The sequence below is a fragment of the Mus caroli genome, chromosome 3 (genome assembly GCF_900094665.2).
Source record: "Mus caroli chromosome 3, CAROLI_EIJ_v1.1, whole genome shotgun sequence".
In the NCBI taxonomy this organism is placed as follows: domain Eukaryota; kingdom Metazoa; phylum Chordata; class Mammalia; order Rodentia; family Muridae; genus Mus; species Mus caroli.
Window position 1 is genome coordinate 128,862,980 of NC_034572.1, and position 21,276 is coordinate 128,884,255.

The window sequence follows — 21,276 nt, forward strand, 5'->3', positions numbered from 1 at the left end:
CTGCTCTGTTTTGTGGTTATTTGCTATTGAATGCTAACTGGATGATTTCCTGCTAAAGGCGCCTTCTGTTATTCAGAGCTTTTTACACAGAAGGTCGTCTGGGTTCCTCTTGTACTGTGTAGGATAAGACCAGCGGTTATACCACATCCTTAGTTACACTGCAAGTGATGGGGACAAAGGTCCTTGTATGAAACCCCTGAGGTTGGCATTCTCCTAAAGCGCTTTGTTTTTAAGCCGAGACTCAGCACACAGCACTCCAGAATGCTTCCCCAGCAAAGGGCTTCTTTTCAGTATTAACGCTATTTTAGGATCACTTAGATAAAGCACTTGAATCTCAAGACTGCTGTCTCTGGCTATATTTATAGGCTTTTAGATCATTTCAGAAGTCTCAATGGAAGGACTAAGAGAACCATTTAGGAAGGAGCCAGGTGGCTTTGCGCACAGAACCTCAGGAATAGACAGCAGGCGTGGCATCTGGAATGTCAAACTCCCACACAGCCTGGCCTGGAGCTGAGGCGGAGCCTGACCCACTCACATCCTCGTGACCCTTAACAGAGGCCACGGAGAAGCAGCCAGTAGCTAGGAGAGAATGGCATTTTCTTAGTCACTCTACTAATGTTCTTACCAGGCTTTCTTGGGTACACTATGACAATAACACTTCAGGGACTTTGCAGGGCTGTCAATAATTTTCTCAATTATTATTTTAATACACAAAGCAGGGGTGTAAAATTAGCATGATTACACACATCTGAGCCTTCTTGCCTAGGGAGACAGCATACTCGAGGTCTTGTCAGATGAGGGCAGTTCCCTTTCAAAGGCAGTTTGTGTGGGCAGTATCCTTGCCTTTCCCCGTCCTGAAACAGAGCTTGCTGTGCATCAGTCCCCGCTCAACTCACCTGTCCCCATTCTCATCCTGCACGGCAGTGAGATGGCGCTGCACGGCCAGCAACATCTTCACATCCCCTGTCACCGCGTAGTCGAAAAGGGCGTTGGCATGTCGCCTGGCGAGCTGCAGAGCCTTCTCGAGAAAGAGGTTATCTGCAAGGTAATGCCCACAAGCACAGCTGAGTGTCATTTGCTCGCTGGCTCGCTCGACCCTCGTGTGCGGCATGGCACACCGTTCTAGCTGAAAATGCTCCTTTTGCTGCCTCTGGATTGTGTTGACTAGAACAAGCACAATTGGGCATTGTCTCACTGACAGATAATACAGTTAAGAGGTTGATTTTAAAGTGTCTGTGAGGAACAATCTAGAAACATCTGCTATTTTGAGAAGAACAATCAGTGTCTATGATTGAAGGGGAGCAACCAATCTCAGGGTACTTGGCTTTTGCCATAATTTTAAATAGCCAATCACTTTACAAACAAAGTCTCTTCTGGAATCCTGTCTGAGTCAAAGTGAGGAAACATGCCCTTGGGTGCCAGGCAGTCTCAGAAACCCCAGGGGTTTTGGAAATTTTATTATCTTAAGGTCAAGGGACAGCAGACTAACCTCAACCCAAATGGGCGAATCTAACCTGTTTCCATATGGCTCTGTACACATATACTGTGCATCTCAGAAGAATTATTTAAAAAACAGAAAAAAGGGAAAAATATGTGATAGTAACCATGTGTACAGCCACTACGTGTAAATAGTTACTATCTCTTTACAGATGGCGTCTGACCGAGAATCATGACTCATATGCCAATGAGGCCTGCTCAGACGGAACGTTCCCTTTCAATTCTACTTCTTCAAGGAGGACAAGAGAATATAGGAAAAATCCCATTTTCAGGCAAACATCTTCAGTGTGGCAGCTGAGCCGGCTGCTGGGAGGGAGGTGCGCGAAGGACATGGAGACTTGTTACCTGGGCCAAGGACAAAGTGAGTTGCTTCTTATACCCAGAACTGCACACGACTGACTAGGCAATGTACATGCAAGTTTCTGCACTTTATAATTAGAGCTGAGGCTGCAAAGATGAATGGATCCACAGGACGCCTCTCTTGCAGGGCACTCAGAGGAGATGCTGACTCATCAGCTTTAGAGTAACAGGAAGGGAACCTGTCTTCTGGAGACAGCTTCCTGTACCTAGAATTGCCCCTCCCCAGCTGTCCCTGGAAGCCCTCGTGGGCATGCTCACCTACCCTGAAACCCTACATCCTGCTCCTTGTCTTCCATGGTGGATGCCAGGGCAACTGCTTCCGTCTCGGTGCAGGCCATGGGCAGGCTGGGCCCCTCACCTTCAGTTTCCTTCTCAGCGAGAGTCAGACTCTCCTCGTCATCACTCTTGGCACAATCTTTAGGGCCATTTTTAAATTTGGTGTTTATGGTGCCTAGGAAAAAAATGTAGAAACATCATTTTTTTTCCTAGTAAAATCTATTAAGCTATAGCTCACTGTAATAACATAGGGCAGAAAAAAGGAAAATAGGAAGAAGGCTTATGGAAAACTATAAATGTTTATAACATAAATAAACTATGTTCTGGACATAGTTTATATTTCCTTCTCTACTTTTTGAGACAGGGTCTTGCTGTGTAGCTTTGGTTGGCCTTAGACTCACAAAAAGTGCTGGGATTAAAGGTGTGTACCAAAAAAACCTGGGATGTTTCTGAAATACTTTAAATATTCAGAAACAATTTAAAAGCCTGTCTTCCCATAACTCATTCTGTAGCCAGATGTGGTGAGCCCCACCCACAATGTCCCACAAGGTCAATGTTACACAGTGACATTCTCTCTCTCTCTCTCTCTCTCTCTCTCTCTCTCTCTCTCTCTCAAACAAAACCAAACAGAAACAAGGCATGAATCTCATTTTGTTTATCTGTGAAGAAGAAAAATGAGATAAAGCTTTGTGCGCTGAAAGCCAGTTGGAAAGTTCTCGAAAGCAGTTATTTTCTTTCCTAATTCTGAGTGACGAGGGAAAGGGAGCCGAGCAGAGCTCATTTCCGTTCTGTGTGGCCAGGAGGGCTCTAGTGCACCATCACTAGACTGACTGTGGTTGCTGTTGGAACCACGTTATGTGACAGAGTGACAGTAAGACGCCTGGGCAAACCTGGAGCAAAACCCAATCCTGCTGCAGTGTCTTCTGAAAGTCAAGTTTCTGAACCTCACCTCTGTATAGAAGGTGCCCAGCCTAGCACTGGCCTTGCACAGGGGTCATGAGGTTATGGGTAATAGAAAGAATAATTCTATTTTATGGGATGAATGGTTACCCGATTATAGGATAAACTACAATGTCAGTTAAAATCTTTAAAAAAGATTACAGTGAATGAATTGGCATTATATATGAAAAGACTTTATAGAATAATTTCCATGGTACAAAGGAACGCAGCTTTATATAAACCACGAGTAGTCTGTAGCCACAGCTACTCAGAGGATGCCCAAGAGTGGAAAAGGCCAACCCTACAAAATGAAAACTGATTTCAGAAGGATGGGACTTGGGGTAAAGGGACAGATGTGAAGGTGGTATTTCTGTGTTTGCGTAGTCAAGTCTCTGTCTTTTGTCTAGAGCCTCTGTTCTGCCTCCACACAATGTGATGAGCAAATACGTGTCAGGGGTGTCCCTTATGCTGTCCTAGAATAACATGAAAATATTAATTTATTGGAAAGTAATTTTCCAAAGCTTTTAGAGATGATACTGTTGCCCGTGCAGTGTTCTGGGTATTCTTATCCGACTTACCATGGGTGATCCCTGCGTTGGATTTAGTGGCTCCCGGATGGAATGTAATCCCACCGTAGGGAGGAAATCCGTAGTGCGAGTAGCCATACCCTGAACCAGCAATGAGACAAAGGGAACATCAGGGAGATTGTTAACAGTATGGGGACCCACTCAGGGAGGCAGGCTGTGGCGTGGGGAGGCACAAGCCTACACAGGCTGGCTCCGCCCGAGAGTTAGCAGATACACTGTGGGAGACGCACTGTGGCAACACAGGCAGTGCCCAGACTAGCAGCTTGGAGGACTTAAGGCTGAGTAGGTCCTTTTCTTCCAGGTGAAGGGAGAAGCTAACGGTAAGTACTCACACCAAGACTTAGACCTACAGAAAAATAGTTAAATAAGAAGACCCTGGTGAGAAGAACCCAATACGTAATATACTGATACTTCAGTGGAGAAATGAATGATAAATTTAGGGGGCAGCCAGCACTTAGCACTACACTCTCTGACAACAGTTTAAAGCATTTACACGTTATCTGGAATAAAGGAAGACCATGCTCAGCACAGTGTTTTACACAGGAGACAGGAGACAGCATTCAAGCCACTTATGCTATAGGTGTGAGTCATTAAACAGCACACTTACTTGTGCTGCTATAAGAACTGAATTTCCATTGGAATGCTTAAGCTAGCTAGATCTGAGGCGAAAGCAGCGTTACTCAGCATCCACAAGCATGATGCAACGATGCTAAAAACTGAGTGTAACTAGATGGCTGGAAATCCACGCACCAGGATCATAGCCGGACCCGAGAGGAACGCATAAATACTGACTGTGCCATATGCATGGCAGTTAGGAGTAGTAGTTTACACAGCGTTGAAGTGCTTCCCTGGCAGGATTTTCTGTGACTCCGTTTGTTTACAGTACAGTGTCTCCAGCCCACAGTAGGCTGTGTAGGCATAGTATACCCATCTACCATGCAGTGGAGATGATAGTTGCTTTAGTATTTTCTCAGAATAATAGACTAACTGCTTCTCCAAACGCAAAGGGGAGGGGGAGGGGGAGGGGGGACACTCAAAAATGATTTGAGAAAGGTTTTCTTCCAGAAACACTTCAGTTGACTTTTTTTCTTACACTTTTGGGGACTAGACACATATTATCCCGAAAGAGAACATCCGAGACCCCCAGTGTATCCCTAAAACTTCAGATGCATACAGACCTGGGTAAAGTTCACAATGTAAAAAGACAGAAGGAGACGAAGAACACAGAGTAATAGGGCAGTCACAACAGCAGACTGCGAAGACAGTTTTGTGTGTGTGGTCTCTCTCTGTCAACACAATGGTAATATTTTTAGACTCAAGCTGACCGCGTGTAACTGAAACCACAGAAAGTGAAACTGGATGGGTGGGTGGGTGGGGAGTGGCTGTGCCTTGAGTTGGACATACATTTCTTTGAAAACAAAAATTCTTTTACATCTGCAAGAAATTTTCCATTAATTTGAAATCTAATAATTAGTAATGGCACCAACACTCCATGGGCAGACATGTTTGGCAACCTGGGAAGGAAAACTACCCCCTCCATGAAACGCTTTAGATAGAAGAGATGTTTCTCCTACCTGGGCCAGGGCTTCCGGTACTCCCTCCGCCACCGCCACTACCGAACATGCCTCCACCACCGGCTCCCGCTCCACTGCCGCCGCCGAAGCTGTCCGAGAAGTTGGGCATGAGCTTCTGGCGTTTCCTCTGCACTTCCTCTTTGTCTGTATTTACAGGAAGGGAAACCAGGGGGGAAAGACTGATTGGGTTCCACCAGCAGCCGCAGAGAGACTATTGATTCTCATGATATTTTTAAATGCATTAAAGGGAAATAACAGGCGCCCGAGGAGGAAGCACGGTTTTTATTCCAATGGACGAGAAGGCCAAGAGCACGCCTCAGAGACCACAGTGTGGCACACACCCAACTCTGCTGAGCGCCCCCTCCTAAGTTCCCAGTGCTAACAAGATGGTGAGAGATCTCAGTGCTTCTCAAGATTCAGATAACCCAAAGATACACATTTTTTTTTCTTTTTAAAGCACTTTTGCTTCTTTATTTTGAGATAGGGTCTCACCATGTAACTCTAGCTGCCTGGAACTCACTATGGAGACTAGCTTGGTTTTGAACAAGACTCAAAACTGCCTTTGCCTCATGAATGCTAGGATTAGAGGTGTGCACCACCACACCCAGCTAACATTCAGAACAGTTGTCCTTGTTCACCTAAGACAACTATAATAACCAGCTTACATTTATTCCGTACATACACTGAGCAAGGTGCTGGGATGGACAGAAACATAACACACATCTTTGCTGTCAAGGACTCTCAATTTCAAGGCAAAGAGGGATTTAGTGGGATGGATTATGACGGTATGCATCATACCATCATGTAAAATCATGTGAAAACAGATTTACAGCATGACAAGCCTCTATAAAGGCTAACAACTATGGCCGAAGAACATGATATTCTGGGAAGACACAGGGACTTTTCAAAGGAATAACATGGGTGGGTGCTTTTGATAATAAAGGTAAATATTTTGGCTGGAGTGAGAAGTTAAAGGTGGCCTAGGGTCACCCATGCTGAGGAGCCTCAGGAATAGGAATGTGAGGGACTTGCTTACAGGAAACTTTACTGTATGTCTCAGAGAATGACATGCAGAAGACAGCAGTTTAGGAGCTACATCTATCACTGTATACAGGACATCTAGAGTCAAACTCTAAGGAAGACAGTGCAGGCATGAGGCAATGGAGACCGAGTCCTTATTGGTTATTGTGGTAAGAGATATATGGTCGATCCTAGAAACACAGAGAAGGTGTACAGAGATGTTTTGGCTCCTGGGATCTCGGAATCCAATATAAAGATGGCCTCTGGGACAGTGGCCTGCCCAGGTCCAGGTGCTCCGAGACTTAGCTTGGTGCTCTTCACAGAGTTCTGTGTTCCTCTTGTCTTTCACTGTCTGTGTTCCTTACTAACCCAGACAGCCCCCCTAATTCTGTTACTGCAATGTGATCAACAGCCATGTGCCCTCAGTTCCGTCATGGCCTATGTGATCTTCAGCTACCATGTTCTCAGTCCTGTCACTGTGTGGGAGATTTGACATGGTGCTCCTGTTCCTTTGTGGTCTGGGAGTATCCTAGTAGATATTTGTTTGTTTGTTTGTTTTCTTTGTCTTTGGGGCTGAGAAGTGAAAGTGGTTTTGTGTTTACATTAAATAGTCAACATGGTGTTTTCTATCCAGGAACTAGGCCAATACCGAACAATCGTCCTGTGTCTGACTGATTAATGCTGGCTCTCATCATGGTCTATGTTCAGAAAGATCCCTACTTCTCTAGTTCTGTGGGTGTTTCCATCACCCCACGGTGTGGCACAAAGACTTTTGGACTACGTTGGGCTGTCTACTGCAGCTGATGGGGAAAGCAGGAGAGCATGGTGGATTCTGCCAGTCCCTGGGAAATCAACCCTGGGTACACCAGGATGATTAGGAAGAAATCGGCTTCCTGCCAGAAAGGAGTGAGGTTGAGGTGAAGAGACTGTCTACTTTCTAACTGATGACTCGGAGAAATATTAATAAAGTTTCCCCACCAGTTATACCAAAACAAATAGCTATATTCATTTAGTCAGTGGATGAACTGTGGATCTCACAGAGAAAAGGTTTCCATTGTAGAAACATGGAACACAGCAGGTACCTCAGCCATCCTGAGTGTAGGTGGAGCCTCCTTTGTATTTCAAGTATACCATTTGTATTCATGATGACCTAGAAGATGTGAGGTAACCAGGACTTCAGGGAACCCCAGTCCTCTAATCCAGGCATTAGAAAACTCCCACTCTGCTGACATGGAGTGCCCAGGAAGCTGGGCCTTGTCTACTGTACTCTTCGGATGCAGACACTAGCAGGAGAGGTTGCCTGGCAACCAAACTCTCAGTGTTTCAAGGCTCATATCCTGCACAGGGAACCTGCAGTTCTTTTCTTTTTCTCATGATTCTGCATCAGCAATGATAACGCTCTTTTGAAGGCACATTTCAGGAGATACACTGTTTCTTTTTTTCTCAGAAAAAATAAATTTTTTTTCTTGTTTTCAGAGGGCAGAGGCTTCAGGTAAAGCAGTAATTTCATGTTGCCTTGTCTGGACAGAAGGATCTAGAAGACCTCAAGCTGGTGAGGAAGGAAGTAGGCCAGTCACAAAGCTCACCATAAGCCTGACCTAGGAATGAGGAGGCCATACCTCATAAAGAGACATGGCCTCCCAGAAACTGCTGGTCACCATCACGCTTTGCCCTCAAGGGACCGATACCTGGGGGCCTTGGTGGCCCTGGACCTAGGACCCTGTACCTGGTGACCTCCTCTCCAGCCCCATTCTCTCTGAGACAGACATTTCTGATTTTATCAGAGCCCAGGCCTTGTGTAGCCTCCAAGTTCATGAATCTCTTCTCAGAACCATGGCCGTCAAGACAAAACTTACGAAACAGAAGTACAGAGAGGTTGGCGGCAGCACTGTGCGTCCCTACATTTAAACTCTGTGGGGCCGGGATTCTCTTCAGTGCTGAGCTCCCACCCATTCGAGTCATGCCTTTGACTGGCTCCCTTCCTGCACTTGACCCCAACTGAAATATGTTTACACTAAGCTTCTCTTTCATTCTCAGACTCTTCTCCCTTGTTCCTCTTATCCACGTAACCACTCCATACATACACTTCTAATCTGGAAACCCCAGAACAAACTGAGACTCTTGGGTCTCTCTTCCTTTCCCTTCACCCAAGGTCCAGGTCTCCACAGCACCAACATAGAAGTCTCTGCTGGATGCTAACTTCTGGCTGCTAGAACCCTTTCTAACTGTGCTGAGGCACCACTGAATTCTAGCAACATTCTGACCGCATCATTCCAGACAGTGAGCAGGCAGGCCTAGCCGTCAGAGTCAAAGCAAAAACCTCCAGCTACCACAGAAACACTTCACTGCGTGGACCTGGCCTCCCTCGCCTAAATGAACCCTCCTCACTCCACACACACAGCATCGCAGTAATCATTTCTCCCAGGACAAACACCAGCTGCCACATCTCTGCCTCTGAACATCTCTCTTTCATAAACAGAGCCTTGACTTCCATTCATCTCCATAATGTGGTAAGTGGCTTCCCACTGAAGAGGAATTCTTTGGCTGCTTCTTTAGACCAAGGGATCCAGGGCTGTCTCCTCAACTACTTCATACAGTTTGTGGATGCTTCCCTTTGGGTACTTATCACTTGAGAACCAGGGTTACAGCTCAATGGTAGAGCATCTGCCTAGTGTCTACAAGGTCCAGAGAATATGATGTCTAGCACTTCAAAAAGCATCCTAATCTGCATTTTAACTATAGTGCACCTTTCCTGATGTGTCCTTTGTGAGGAAAGTATAGTGACCATCTCATTTTATAGTTCTGGGCTAGACAGTGGCTAAGCCTTCTGGTTAATTCTTAAGGGCTTCTGAGTAGCTGAAAAATCCTTACGGTTTTTTTTTTTTTTTTTTTACTTTCCCTTTCTTCCCCGCCCAGCCCCCTCCCGGTAGAGGACCACCCACATCTTCTGTCAGGTACGTCTCTCTCCTTTCAGCACACAGCTTTGGGACTCAGGCTCAGGTCAGCCCTGGCAGTAAGTGCTTTTACCCATCTTGCTGGATCCGTACTAGATTCTAATACCCAACAATAGCCAAATGTCTAAGTCTCACATAAGTTTGGCAGCAAGATAGTAACATAAATGATTGGGGCTAATTCCATGACCTTGGTATATGACCTTCCTTGTCCCTAACACTATGCAGTGTGCATCCAGGCAGCAGCTTCTGGGAGGCTGAGTAGAGGAGGGGCCCACTGGTCTTTCAGAGCAAGCACAAGAGTCTAAACCACCCCGGTACCTTTGATTTCAGGGTAGTAGAGAAAAGGTTTCGGTTCACTCGTTTCCAGGTCTGATTTTCTCCGAAGCTGAACAAACACGGAAGCTGGCTTTGTAATGTTGACATCCTTATACTTTGGCGTTTTGAAGACTATGGCAAACTGCAGGGTGCAAAAGACCCAAACGTTAGTGTAGGACATTTGTTTTCTAGTGTCGGTGAGCATCAGGCACATTCTATACATGTCTATGTATACTCTGAGCTTAAATAAAGTGTGTGCAAACCCAGCACCTGGAGAAAGTTCCAGTTAGTACCTTCTACCCACACTTATACTGCCCCCGTCAAAGTAAAACACAACAGCATGCTGGCGGAGCACGCGACTCAGCCATTTCTCTTTCAGATTAGCCTTAAAAACATCCGGGATCACTGCCAGTGGCAAGAGAAGGAGTGGATGTGGAAGCAGATAGAACCAGGGCTGCCACTGTCAGCCTGCAGACAGTCATGCTAAGTAAGGCTGTGCAGGAGGTGTCACATGCTAGTCCTGGGCAGTGCTGGGATAATAAGGAACTGGACAGACTTAGTTTCGGTTTTTCTATGTTTATAAGGATCAAGATGTCATCAAATATAGGATGAGCAATAGGTAGCATATGCTGACAGTTCTCCCTGCCTCCCCGCTTCCCACTCATGCACTAACTTGAGATCCTAGAGGGAGCTGCTGTTGTTATTGTCTCAGGCTTCCTGTGCACGTGAACACAGAATTGTTTCTACATACCATATCGATTGTTACAAATCTTTGCATTCTATTTTGAGGTCTTTGTTTATTCCCAGAGCCTTCTTTTCTAGTAACTGTATGATGTTCCATTACATAGATACACCACTATCTAATTAGTCATTTACTGGCCAACATTTGGGTTGTTGACAATTATTTGAAACACCATTTCTCAGTCACTGTCAAAGAGTGACTATTACTGTGGTGGCTCATGTCATCAGCTGGGAGACCCTGGTCATGTAACCAATCAGCCAGAGATACCGGCTCGTCAGGACAGCATCAGCTTCAGCCCCTTAGACTTTTCAGCCTCTATGTCAGAGTACTGGAAGAGCCCTAAACATAGCATTGCTGTATGGGTGTCAAAGAGACTTATGATGGTTTCTTTGTTAATATGTGGAAACTGAGCACTGAATTTCACCAAGGCAGACGTGCATTAAAATAAAACCCACAATAATAACCCACCTACCTGTCTATGAACATCCGTGGGGGAAAAGTCCCCAAATCCTTCCCAAACTCCGCCATTTTCTTCCTCTTCATAAAACCGAATCTGGATGTCATCTGCAAACGGGCGTATTCAGGCATGTGATTGCAATGCGTGTAATGGTGTTGAAGAGCGCTGTCGTTTTGAGACTCCCACAGCAGAAGGAGAACACCCCTGGTCCGCTGTTTCCAGAGAACTCTGACAACCACACCGTACATCTAGAGACCAGGTGTGTACGTACCTTTCTGAACCTTGTCGCAGAGAAGGTAAATCTCTTCCCCTCCCGTCACACACCCTGCTGTTCTGTCCATTCTCACGATTTTCAGGTTGGATGCATTCGGGGCTTCTGTTCAAAGGGAGAAGAGAATGCATACCCTGGTGTAGCATTGGCCTCACAAAGATTCCATGAAGGAGCTCACTTTTACTGCCTTTAACAAGACACACATAGAGCCAGAAAGACTTCCAAGGCACTAGGAGCAGTTCTTGGGTCTGGGACACTCATGGTTCCCCAGAAAGGAGCAGGTCAGGGAGGGATGGTGGCATTTGGCTTCTCTAACACACAGGCTGATAAGGAAGGAGAAAGCTGTCTGATGTTTCCAGACCAGTGGCTTGTTTCATGCTAACTTTATATCATTTGTAAAATTCTTAAAAATTTTAAGAAAATGACATTTTAAGCTACTATTATACACACACACACACACACACACATATATATACACATATATTCTTCAAAGAAAAGTGAAGATGTTCTGTTTTTTTCCCCCAACCTAAATTAGCATTCTGTGTGGTTTGGGGCAAAGCTGCCCATAGTAGTGAGTGGGGCAAAGCTTCCCCCTTTAAAAACTCCAACAGCTGTAGCTCATCTCTGTTCAGTAAGACTCTTTTCCATTCAATACACTTTTCACTTCCCTTCACACTTGTTTAAATCAGACAGACCCATGCGTGGCTGGATGCAGAATATGGGGTTTCCTTGTGTATCGTATTCTATGACCCTTCAGTGAGGCTTGCAGGGTTCCTGAAACAACTGTTTGTTAAGCCCAATGCATACCGAACAATAGAGCCACACAGTAAATTCTACAGGCTACTGGAAACCCTCCACATTCTATTATCTGCAGCCTGAAAGACAATTTTGACCTACTATTCATTCATTTAGTTACCTTGACATTCCTGTCTTAATAAATGTATTTCAAACTGGGGATAAAGACAGACAAGAGGGATACTTGTCTTCTATCAATTTTTCTTCAGTGCTGCCAGGCGTAAAACTTAAGGTAATTTTTTTTTTTTTTTTAGAGCACCAGCAATCTATCCTTACAGTCATGTGCTCATAGTAAGAAACTGGTGTTACATGTAGGGAATATAATGCACTCTCTGAGGAAAACGTGTTACCTTGGCAGACATGTTCTTAAGACGCTTAACTGGATATTGACCCTTTTGTAGACAATAAACTAGAGGCTCAATGTGACTACATCCCAGTCTGCAGGCCTCAGCTCTGGGGAGTAAGTGACATGGTGGCGCTGCCCTCCATGCTGCTAGATGAAACTGTCCCATCTTGGGAACGAGTACTCACTGCTATCATAGATGGCGTCTGACACCACAGGCTCCAGTCTCCGAGTGAAGCTGCCGGTGCTGTCGGGGAGGAAGGCTGTGAACATGAGGCGCACCACGCTCAGATCCATCTCCTTGGTCTGCTGCACAGCTGCCTGGCGGATGATTTCCTTCTCTCTGTCTAGGGTCGCAGAGAACAGTTTGCTCATGCCCAGGCAGGTCAGAGCGTGAACATTCAACAGCAAATGGCCTCAAAGACCAATTCTTTTCCTCTAGAAACACTTCCTTAAAGTCTTTCTTGGCATATAGTCAGTGCTTATAGGGATAACTCCCTGAAAACATTTTCATCCCAGAACAAGTACTGTGACCATACCTAGGGCCCCTTCTCCCCTCCTCATATCCACTTGTCCCCTCCCTACCAATGGAGTACCTTCCTCTTACTTTCATATTCTATGCACGCAGATGCAAAAATCTTATGTACATCTATATAAAACCTAGGATCTAGACCGAGAGAGATGGTAGGTGATGTTCTTCTTCTTTGTTCTGGCTTATTTCTCTTGATACAGAGATCTCCAGTTGCATACACTGCCCTGCAAATGTTTCTTTTCTTTTCCTTTCCTTCTCTTTTTTTTAAAATAAAGATTTATTTTTATTTTATGTATGTGAGCACACTGTAGCTGTCTTCAGACACAAGGGAAGAGGGCATCGAATTCCATGACAGATGGTTGTGAGCTACCATGTGGTTGCTGGGATTTGAACTCAGGACCTCTGGAAGAGCAGTCAGTGCTCTTAACTGCTGAGCCATCTCTCCAGCCCTTCTTTCTTTTTTCTTTTCTTTTTAATGGCTGAAAAAACCTCCATTACTCATATATATCATGCTTTCTTAATCCATCATCTGCTGATGGAGAGCTATGGTGGTTGTTTGATGTAGCTCTTGAATATGGCTGCAATAAACACGTATGTGCAGAGAAATATGTATGTTATAGTATGTGGAGTTAGAGCTTTGTAAATATACGCAGGAGTGGATAGCTGTGTCTATGCAGTTTTACTTCATGTTATCCTAAATCTCCATTTTGATTTTCTTATTTACATTCTTGCACTTGTTGGTCATAACACACGTGTGTATAGGGTAGAGGACCACCTGAGAGGAGTGGTTCTCTCCTTCTACCATGTGGGTCCTGGAGACTGAATTCAGGGCAGCAGGCTTTGTATGGGTTATCTGCTACGCACAGCTGGGGACGACCTTGAACTCATCTGGAAGTGCAGCAGTTTGTAGGGAGTGCTGGAAATCAAACCCAGGACTTCCTACACAAGCGGTAAGAACTATACCACCTGAGCGACGTGGCAGGCTCCTGGACTTGTTTTCTTAATGACTTCTGACCAGGGTGAGGTGGGACCTCAGAGGAACTTTAAAGACTAAGGGTGCGAAGCATGCTTTCACATTTGTTGGCTGTTTGCACTCATTGTTGGAGAACCCCCTCTTTCTCCTGAGCGCATTTATTTACTGGGTTGTTTGTTTCCAGAATTTAATGTTTTGAGTTTTTATAGAACCTAGATACTAATCTGTCAGCTCCATAGCCAGCAACAGTTCTTTCCCCCACTGAAGGCTGTCGTCTCGGCAACTCAGGAAACTGTTTCCTCTGCTGTGACGCCTTTGAATCTCAGTTGCTAGTTCTCGATTTTATTTCCTGAGTTGCTGGAGCCCTTTTCGGAAAGGGCTTGCCTACATCACTAAGCATTTTCTGCATGTTTTCCTTTAGCTGTTTCAGACCATTACCTTTTCCATTAAGATCTCTGCTCCGTGTTGAATTGATTGTGATTGGTACGGTAGGAGCCTGGGATCTGGTTCCCTTCCTTATATGTGCTATCCGGTTCCCCCGGCATCACTCCTTCTCCAGCCCATCTTTTCTCTAATGCACATTTTGGCATCTTTCTCGGGTATCAGGTGGCTACATTGTGTTCCTTTTTGACTCTCCTCTTCTGCTGATTTACACGTCTGTTTTGATGCCACTTCCATGCTTTTTTTGTTACCATGGTTCTGTAGTGTGACCTGGAATCAGCAGCTGTGATACCTCTGATATCAGCAGCTGTGATACCTCTAAAATATTCTTACTATCCTATAGCTTTGGCTACCTGAGACCTTTTGTGGTCCCAAGTGAACTTTACTTTCTAGGAGGAACAGTACTGGCATTGTGGATTGCATTCAATCTACAGACCACACTTGGCCATATTTTTGTGGTAGTAACTCTGTTAACTCCCAGGAACATGGGAGGCCTTTCCATCATTGATTGACATCTCTTTCTTCTTTCGTGTCTTAACATGTTCATTGTAAAGGACTTTTCACATGGTTAGTTTATTGCCAGGAATTCTATTTGCTCGTGTTGAAGCTATTGGGGATGCCTGCGACTGTGCTCAGCTGTCACTTTTGCTGACTTCTTTCTTGACACACTCACTATTGATGTAGGAAAACCATGGGGTCTGGGTGGTGATGATGCAGGCTGATCCTCAATCACAGCTAAGCCTCTCCAGTACAGCCGTGGGTTCTTGTGTGTGGAACAATATTGTCTGTGGATAGGGCTCTTTCATCTCTTCCTTTCCCGTTTGTATACTTTTAATTTCATTCTATTATTTTATTGAGAATGTATGAATCGGCTTATCCTTTTCTTTCTTTCTTTTCTATTCTACTTTTATCTGGTTTGGGTATAAAAGTAATGCTGGCTATGGAAAATAAGTTTGTTGATATTCCTCCCCTTTCTACTTTATGGAACAGTTTAAGGAGAATTTATATTATCTCTTCAAATGTCTGACAGAATTCAGTCATGATTCCATTTAGGACTAGGTATTTTTCAGTTGGGAGACATTTTATTGCTTGTCTTAGATCTGTGTAAGTTGTTTCTATCTTCTTAGTTTAACACTGGCAGGTCAGATGTACCTGTGAACTTACCCGTTTCTGTGAGATATTCTAATTTATTGTAATATATGTTTTCAAAGCATGCCCTAATGATTCTTTGGATTTGACCATTACCTCTGGTAATGTTTCCCTGATTTTCACCTTTAGTTTTAATAACTGAGTCTTCTTTTTCCTTTTGGTTACTTTGGCCTGAAATTCTTTAAACTGTTAGTAAAATTTTACACAATGGTCTTATTAAATTGCCTAAAAACCCATCAAAGGTAAGCTGCGTTTTCTCGGGAGTATTGTAAATATTGTCTTCTCCCATGCTCACCCATCTACTCTCCTACGCTTGCTAAGAGTTAAGGCACACATAGAATGTGACGAGTACAGGGAAATGCACGTCTCTGCACCACCGGCTGCGCAGACATAGGTGAGAACAAGCATGCAGTCTTTGTGTGTGGGCTCCGCTTCTCCACGGTGCCCAGCACAGAAAGGAAAGACCCGGCTGCACTGATCCCCTTCCCTCCGATAGACTGGCACGCTGATGGTTGCAGTCATCTTGGAACATAGCAGCCTTAATTAAGGCTGGATCAGCTGGCTCACCTGTGAGTTGCCGGTCTCCTCCGCCTTCTGCTTGTAGATAGGCAAGGTCAGAATGCACCAGAAGTCCAGGATTATAGCCCCTAATACACGCCTCTGTCATCCGTGCTTCCAGTGTTTCAAATACCTTTTTCTTAGTCACATGAAGTATTCCCAGGTTTGCAAAGCTGGAAAAGAACAGTGAGAGCAGAAGTCAGGCAGACCATGGCTGGGGAGCGGGCTGCAGGTCAGCAGACAGCACTCCGGAAAAGTACACGAGCACTCAGCATCTTACACAGACCAGAGTCAGATGAACGTCAGAATTTGGACTTTATGAGGGTGATGTATGGCATATGCTGTACGTCACTAGACACTGTTGGCAGGGCTGGGGTGCACCATGGACTCAGCTCATTGACATTTCTGCAGAGAGGCCTCTAACCAGACTCATCACAGAAGTGGATTTGTCAGACCAGGTTAAACTGGGTTACTAAAAGAGTTGGAGGAAAACTTGAATCACCTTAGGTCTCAGAACATATTAGATGTCAACTCAGGAGTCACAGACTATGGGTGCCCTTGTACGTATGCTTAACTAGGGAAGGCTCGTGTGGCTTCACTGTGCTCTCACACAATGCACATGCTAGCGTACACGATGATAGATCTCACAGTGTAACGTAAAAGAGAAACACATGTAAACAAGAAAAAGTAGACAGGCCTGGAAGGGGTGAGAGGGTAGGAGAGCCAGACAGGGAGAACCCAGACGGGACCCTGAGATCACAGCTGAGCCAGTCCTGAGGGAGGTCCGAAGAAGAAATGGATTCTGAGTATCAGAGCTGCACACAGGGTGAGTGTGAAAACCTTATGCCAGGACTACTCTGGTGAGTGTGAGGACCTCGTGGCAGGACCACTGTAGTGAGTGTGAAGACTTCATGGCAGGACCACTGTGGTGAGTGTGAAGACCTCATGGCAGGACCACTGTAGTGAGTGTGAAGACCTCATGGCAGGACCACTGTGGTGAGTGTGAAGACCTCATGGCAGGACCACTGTGGTGAGTGTGAAGACCTCATGGCAGGACCACTGTGGTGAGTGTGAAGACTTCATGTCAGGACCACTGTGATGAGTGTGAAGACCCCATGGCAGGACCACTGTGGTGAGTGTGAAGACCTCATGGCAGGACCACTGTGGTGAGTGTGAAGACTTCATGTCAGGACCNTGAGTGTGAAGACCCCATGGCAGGACCACTGTGGTGAGTGTGAAGACCTCATGGCAGGACCACTGTGGTGAGTGTGAAGACTTCATGTCAGGACCACTGTGGTGAGTGTGAAGACCCCATGGCAGGACCACTGTGGTGAGTGTGAAGACTTCATGGCAGGACCACTGTGGTGAGTGTGAAGACCCCTATGAGGACCTCACAGCAAGACCACCATGTGAGTGTGAAAATCTCACAGCAGGACCCACTCTGGTGGGTGTAAAGACCCCGTGGCAGGCCACTCTGCTGTTTTTGACAGTGGCAGAAAGGTAGCACATGGGCTGAGGGTAAGGAGCAGAGTCAGAGGGGACAGATGAACTCAAAGAGAAAAGTACAGGGCCGGGGTCTCTCAAAGCCATATAGATGTTTGTAAGGACTTTTACTCTAAAAGTAAAATAAATATTAGTAGAAGGAAGAAAATGATACAGGTCAGTGAGATGGCTAAGTCAGTAAGAACATTCACTGCCAAGCTTGGTGACATGAGTTCAATCCCTAGAACCCACATAGGAGGAGAAGAGAAGCAGTTCCCACAAGTTGTTTTCTGGGCTTTGACACTGACACACACACACACACACACACACACACACAGACACACACACACACACACAGAGAGAGAGAGACAGAGAGAGAGAGAGAGAGAACAGATAGCCTCCTCCTGATAAACACACAGACAGAAAGATACAGACAAGCAGAAACACACACACACACACACACAATGTAATATAAAAGGACAATAAAAGAGATATGACAACTTGCCTGCACACATGAGAACAAGCTACTGTGCAAAGGTCATATAAACTGGAGAAAGGGAAGAGAAGAGGTGAAGGCAGAAGGAAACAGACACACGCTGAAGGTCAGATGTGGAGTGAGTTACAGGGACACGGAGAAGTCAACATGCTGTATTTCCACAGCTCCTTCAGGACAGAGATCCCCAGGTCTTAGAATGCAGGCTGGCATGTGGGTCCTCAGCAGGTGCCTGCTGACCACAGAAAAGCTTGAACGGAGGGAGCATCACAAACATTATGCACCCAACCTGCTAATGTGCTTGGAGGTCCTTGTGTCTAACAGATCTTGTGTCTGCCCTTTTGGGTCTCACTCTTGTGCAGACTGCTCCCCCGTTAGGAGCCCAGGCTCATCTCCTGGGAACATCAGTGACCATCACCTCGGCTGCACTTCTTACACGTAACCCAGCTTCACATCTGGAGAAAGGTATCATGCTTATTTATGAATCATGAAGGAAGGATTTACCCTCATAAACAATACACCAGTGTTCCACCACAGGCCATGGTGTAGTAATATAGACCTAGACTGTTCCTCTAGAATTAAATAACCAAAACACATGAGAAAATGATTGTCATGCTCTGGGAAATAGGTGACACAGAACAGTCATCCTAGGAAAACAAAAAAATAGAAAGGTACTCTTACAATGACCTGGCTTAATGCTTAGGTTGCAGGACTGGAAGGAGAACCCAAGCAGCCAGCTAGGGTTCTGCAGTTACAAGACGTGAGGTTAAGAAGACTAGGATTTCTATCCAGAGCATCACAGATTTTCAAAAGCACAAAGAAAACATTTGTGAGAAAGCCCTGTTAGGCTAAGGGAAAGAGCTACTATTCTCATAAACCATACAGAGCCACAACAGGAAGCCTCAAAATACATGAAGCATCAGATTGACTATTCAGAAGGAATTCTCTTAGTCACTGTGCCAACTCAACCCTAGTCTGGAAGAGAGAAAATGACAGAGAACAGGAATGGGGAGCAGGGGCAGTGACAGAAAACTTAACAGTTGAAAAGCTTTAAGATTTAATAAGAAATGTAAATCCAAGGATCTATGACTACTAAGAAGCTCAAGCTTAAAAAGAAAGCTACCCTCAAACCCATCAAAACTCACACTGCTTACAACTAGTGCTAAAGAGAAGTCAAGACACTGCTAGAGAAACAATCACACTGTGGGAACAGTAGAGCCGAGGCAGACCTACAGAGAGCTCTTGCTGGAAACAGGTCAAGACCTGAGACAGTGAATCAACATAAAACCAGCACATGAAAGTACATATTGTCAACTTATAATCCTCTGCTCTTCAAAAAACACCTTTGAACAGAGAAGATGAAGGGAAGACTTTCAGACATAAAACTAAAGAGAAATCATCAGCCTCAGATCAGCAACGTGGGGAAGTGTCACAGGCTGAAGAGGAGATACCAGATAGAAGTGATGCAGGCCAGAGAGGAGATACCAGATAGAAGTGATGCAGGCTGGAGAGGAGATACCAGAAAGGAAGTGATGCAGGCTGGAGTGGAGATACCAGATAGAAGTGATGCAGGCCGGGGAGGACAATACCTGATAGAAATCTTGACCTATGAAATAGGACAAAGCAAGGCAGATTCCAATGTGTGTAAATAGAAGATACAAGTCCCCTAATTTATACAACTTACTTAAAAGTTACTTTTCTGTCTAGGGAAATAACCCCACAAAACAAATGTATTGTGGAATTTTTAATGTATGTAGATGTAAACTCTATGATGTGACAGCACAAGGCCTGGATCAGGGAAGTGAAAGTTCATATACATACAGCACAAAACATCTTACTTAGAGTAACACCATGCTCAGTGTAGTATTATTAGCCACGGTGGAGTTGGAGAGGAAATGGCATTACCAAGGATGGAAGGGGATTATTTTGTATTGACAGGAATATCAACTCATCAAGAAAGTTTAAGAACCCTAACTATTTATGCTCCTGGTACAAGAGAGCTCCACATTATAGGAAGCAGACATCTTACAACAATGAAAGGAAGAAACAGGCATATCTATAAATGCATTTGCCGTTTCGACATCCCTCTCTTGGCCGTGTAGAGAGCTAACAGACAAAAAGCAGTAAGGACGTAAGACTAGACTAGCACTCTAACGTCTGGACCCAACTGACATTTACAGGCCATCTACTCTACCAGACAACAGTGAGCACGCTTTTAAAATAACAGTGGTTGTTTTCTTAAAAACATTTCAATAAATTTAAAATGATACCAATTATATGAAATACCCTCCAACCACAGTACAATCAGATATCAATAGCCAAATGATATTCATATAGAAGAATGGATTTAATCAAGTTTGGAAATGTAATACGCCGTTGTTGGTGCTGCCTTATGGGCACAATAGTAGCTCATTATGATATTCTTTTACTTCAGAAATGTTTGAAATTTTTACAACAAAATGTCAAAGAACATGAGAGTAGGTTGTTATCAGCATTAGACTATGAGCACGTAAAGACCACACAATGCTTCAGCCACTTTGGAAAAGGACTTGGCACATTCTTGTGAATATCATTTTTGCAGTCTGTGTCTCTGTCACTCTGTCCCTCAATATTTCCCCAAGAGAAATGAAAACTTATGCTCACGAGCAAAGCGCCTTATCAGGAGAGAAAGGAAATGCCCATGAGCAGACGAACGGGGAATACACTGTGGCCATCAGTACCATGCCAGGCCATGGTGACTGGAAGGAAGCAGGGAGGATACATGGAGCAGCACCATGCGGGGCTTCTGTGTATGGTGCTGAGCGAAAGGCTTTAAAGGCCTCTGGGTTATATGACTCTGTGGTACGCAATTCTGAAAAAGCAAAACCACGGTTAAGGAAACTCATCCGTATCTGTGAAGACCTTTAGTGAAGTGGACTGCATGAGTTATCTATAAAGAGGCACTAGGAGAGCTTAGGAGCCACTGCATACTTAACAGGAGTAGCCACATGATTATCAAAATTCACAGAAATGAACACTGGAGAGGAGGAGTGTTGCAGCAATGACATTTTAAAAACAGAAAGGCTACACCCACTAATAAAAGGACTGAAACCACAACCTCGCTTCTTCCTCTCATAGTCACAACATGGGAGTCTTTAGCAACATCAGTGTTGTTTTAGAATTTACTAAAAATCTGGGGCTCCATCCAAACCTACGGAATCAGGACTTTTCAAACAAACCTTTCTGTTAACTCTGTGGAATGCTGAGGCTGGAGGGCCTGGCTTTACACTGCTCTGTGAAATCCCACTCTATGGGATGGAGGCTGGCATCAGTTTTATATGAAGTGACCCAGGCTGACTCAAACCTGTAGCCACCAATAAACATGCTGCAGTAGGCCAGATGTTTCATCTCCATCATCATCTGGAAGCTGTTGCTCAAATTTTGATGTGTCTAACACTGGGTTGGGGCTCACAAGTGGCCCCTCTTTGGCCTTTGTTGTTTCAGACCTTGATTTCAGTGTTCAAAAGCAGCTCTTGTCT

The 21,276-nt window shown here is 44.9% G+C and overlaps 1 protein-coding gene across 4 annotated transcripts in view; it reads right to left on the bottom strand.

Moving 5' to 3' along the window:
• The window catches only part of Nfkb1 (nuclear factor kappa B subunit 1), a 109,186-nt gene that overhangs the window by 18,312 nt on the left and 69,598 nt on the right, over positions 1 to 21,276 (bottom strand). For all 4 annotated transcript variants that reach the window (XM_021158247.2, XM_029474971.1, XM_029474969.1 and 1 more), the window contains 9 exons: positions 15,793 to 15,956; positions 12,319 to 12,477; positions 10,993 to 11,097; positions 10,737 to 10,828; positions 9,526 to 9,664; positions 5,234 to 5,377; positions 3,651 to 3,740; positions 2,120 to 2,308; positions 897 to 1,038 (listed from right to left, as the gene is read on the bottom strand). In XM_021158247.2, the coding sequence (XP_021013906.1) occupies positions 897 to 1,038; positions 2,120 to 2,308; positions 3,651 to 3,740; positions 5,234 to 5,377; positions 9,526 to 9,664; positions 10,737 to 10,828; positions 10,993 to 11,097; positions 12,319 to 12,477; positions 15,793 to 15,956 (1,224 nt within the window). The remainder of the gene's footprint in view (positions 1 to 896; positions 1,039 to 2,119; positions 2,309 to 3,650; positions 3,741 to 5,233; positions 5,378 to 9,525; positions 9,665 to 10,736; positions 10,829 to 10,992; positions 11,098 to 12,318; positions 12,478 to 15,792; positions 15,957 to 21,276) is intronic.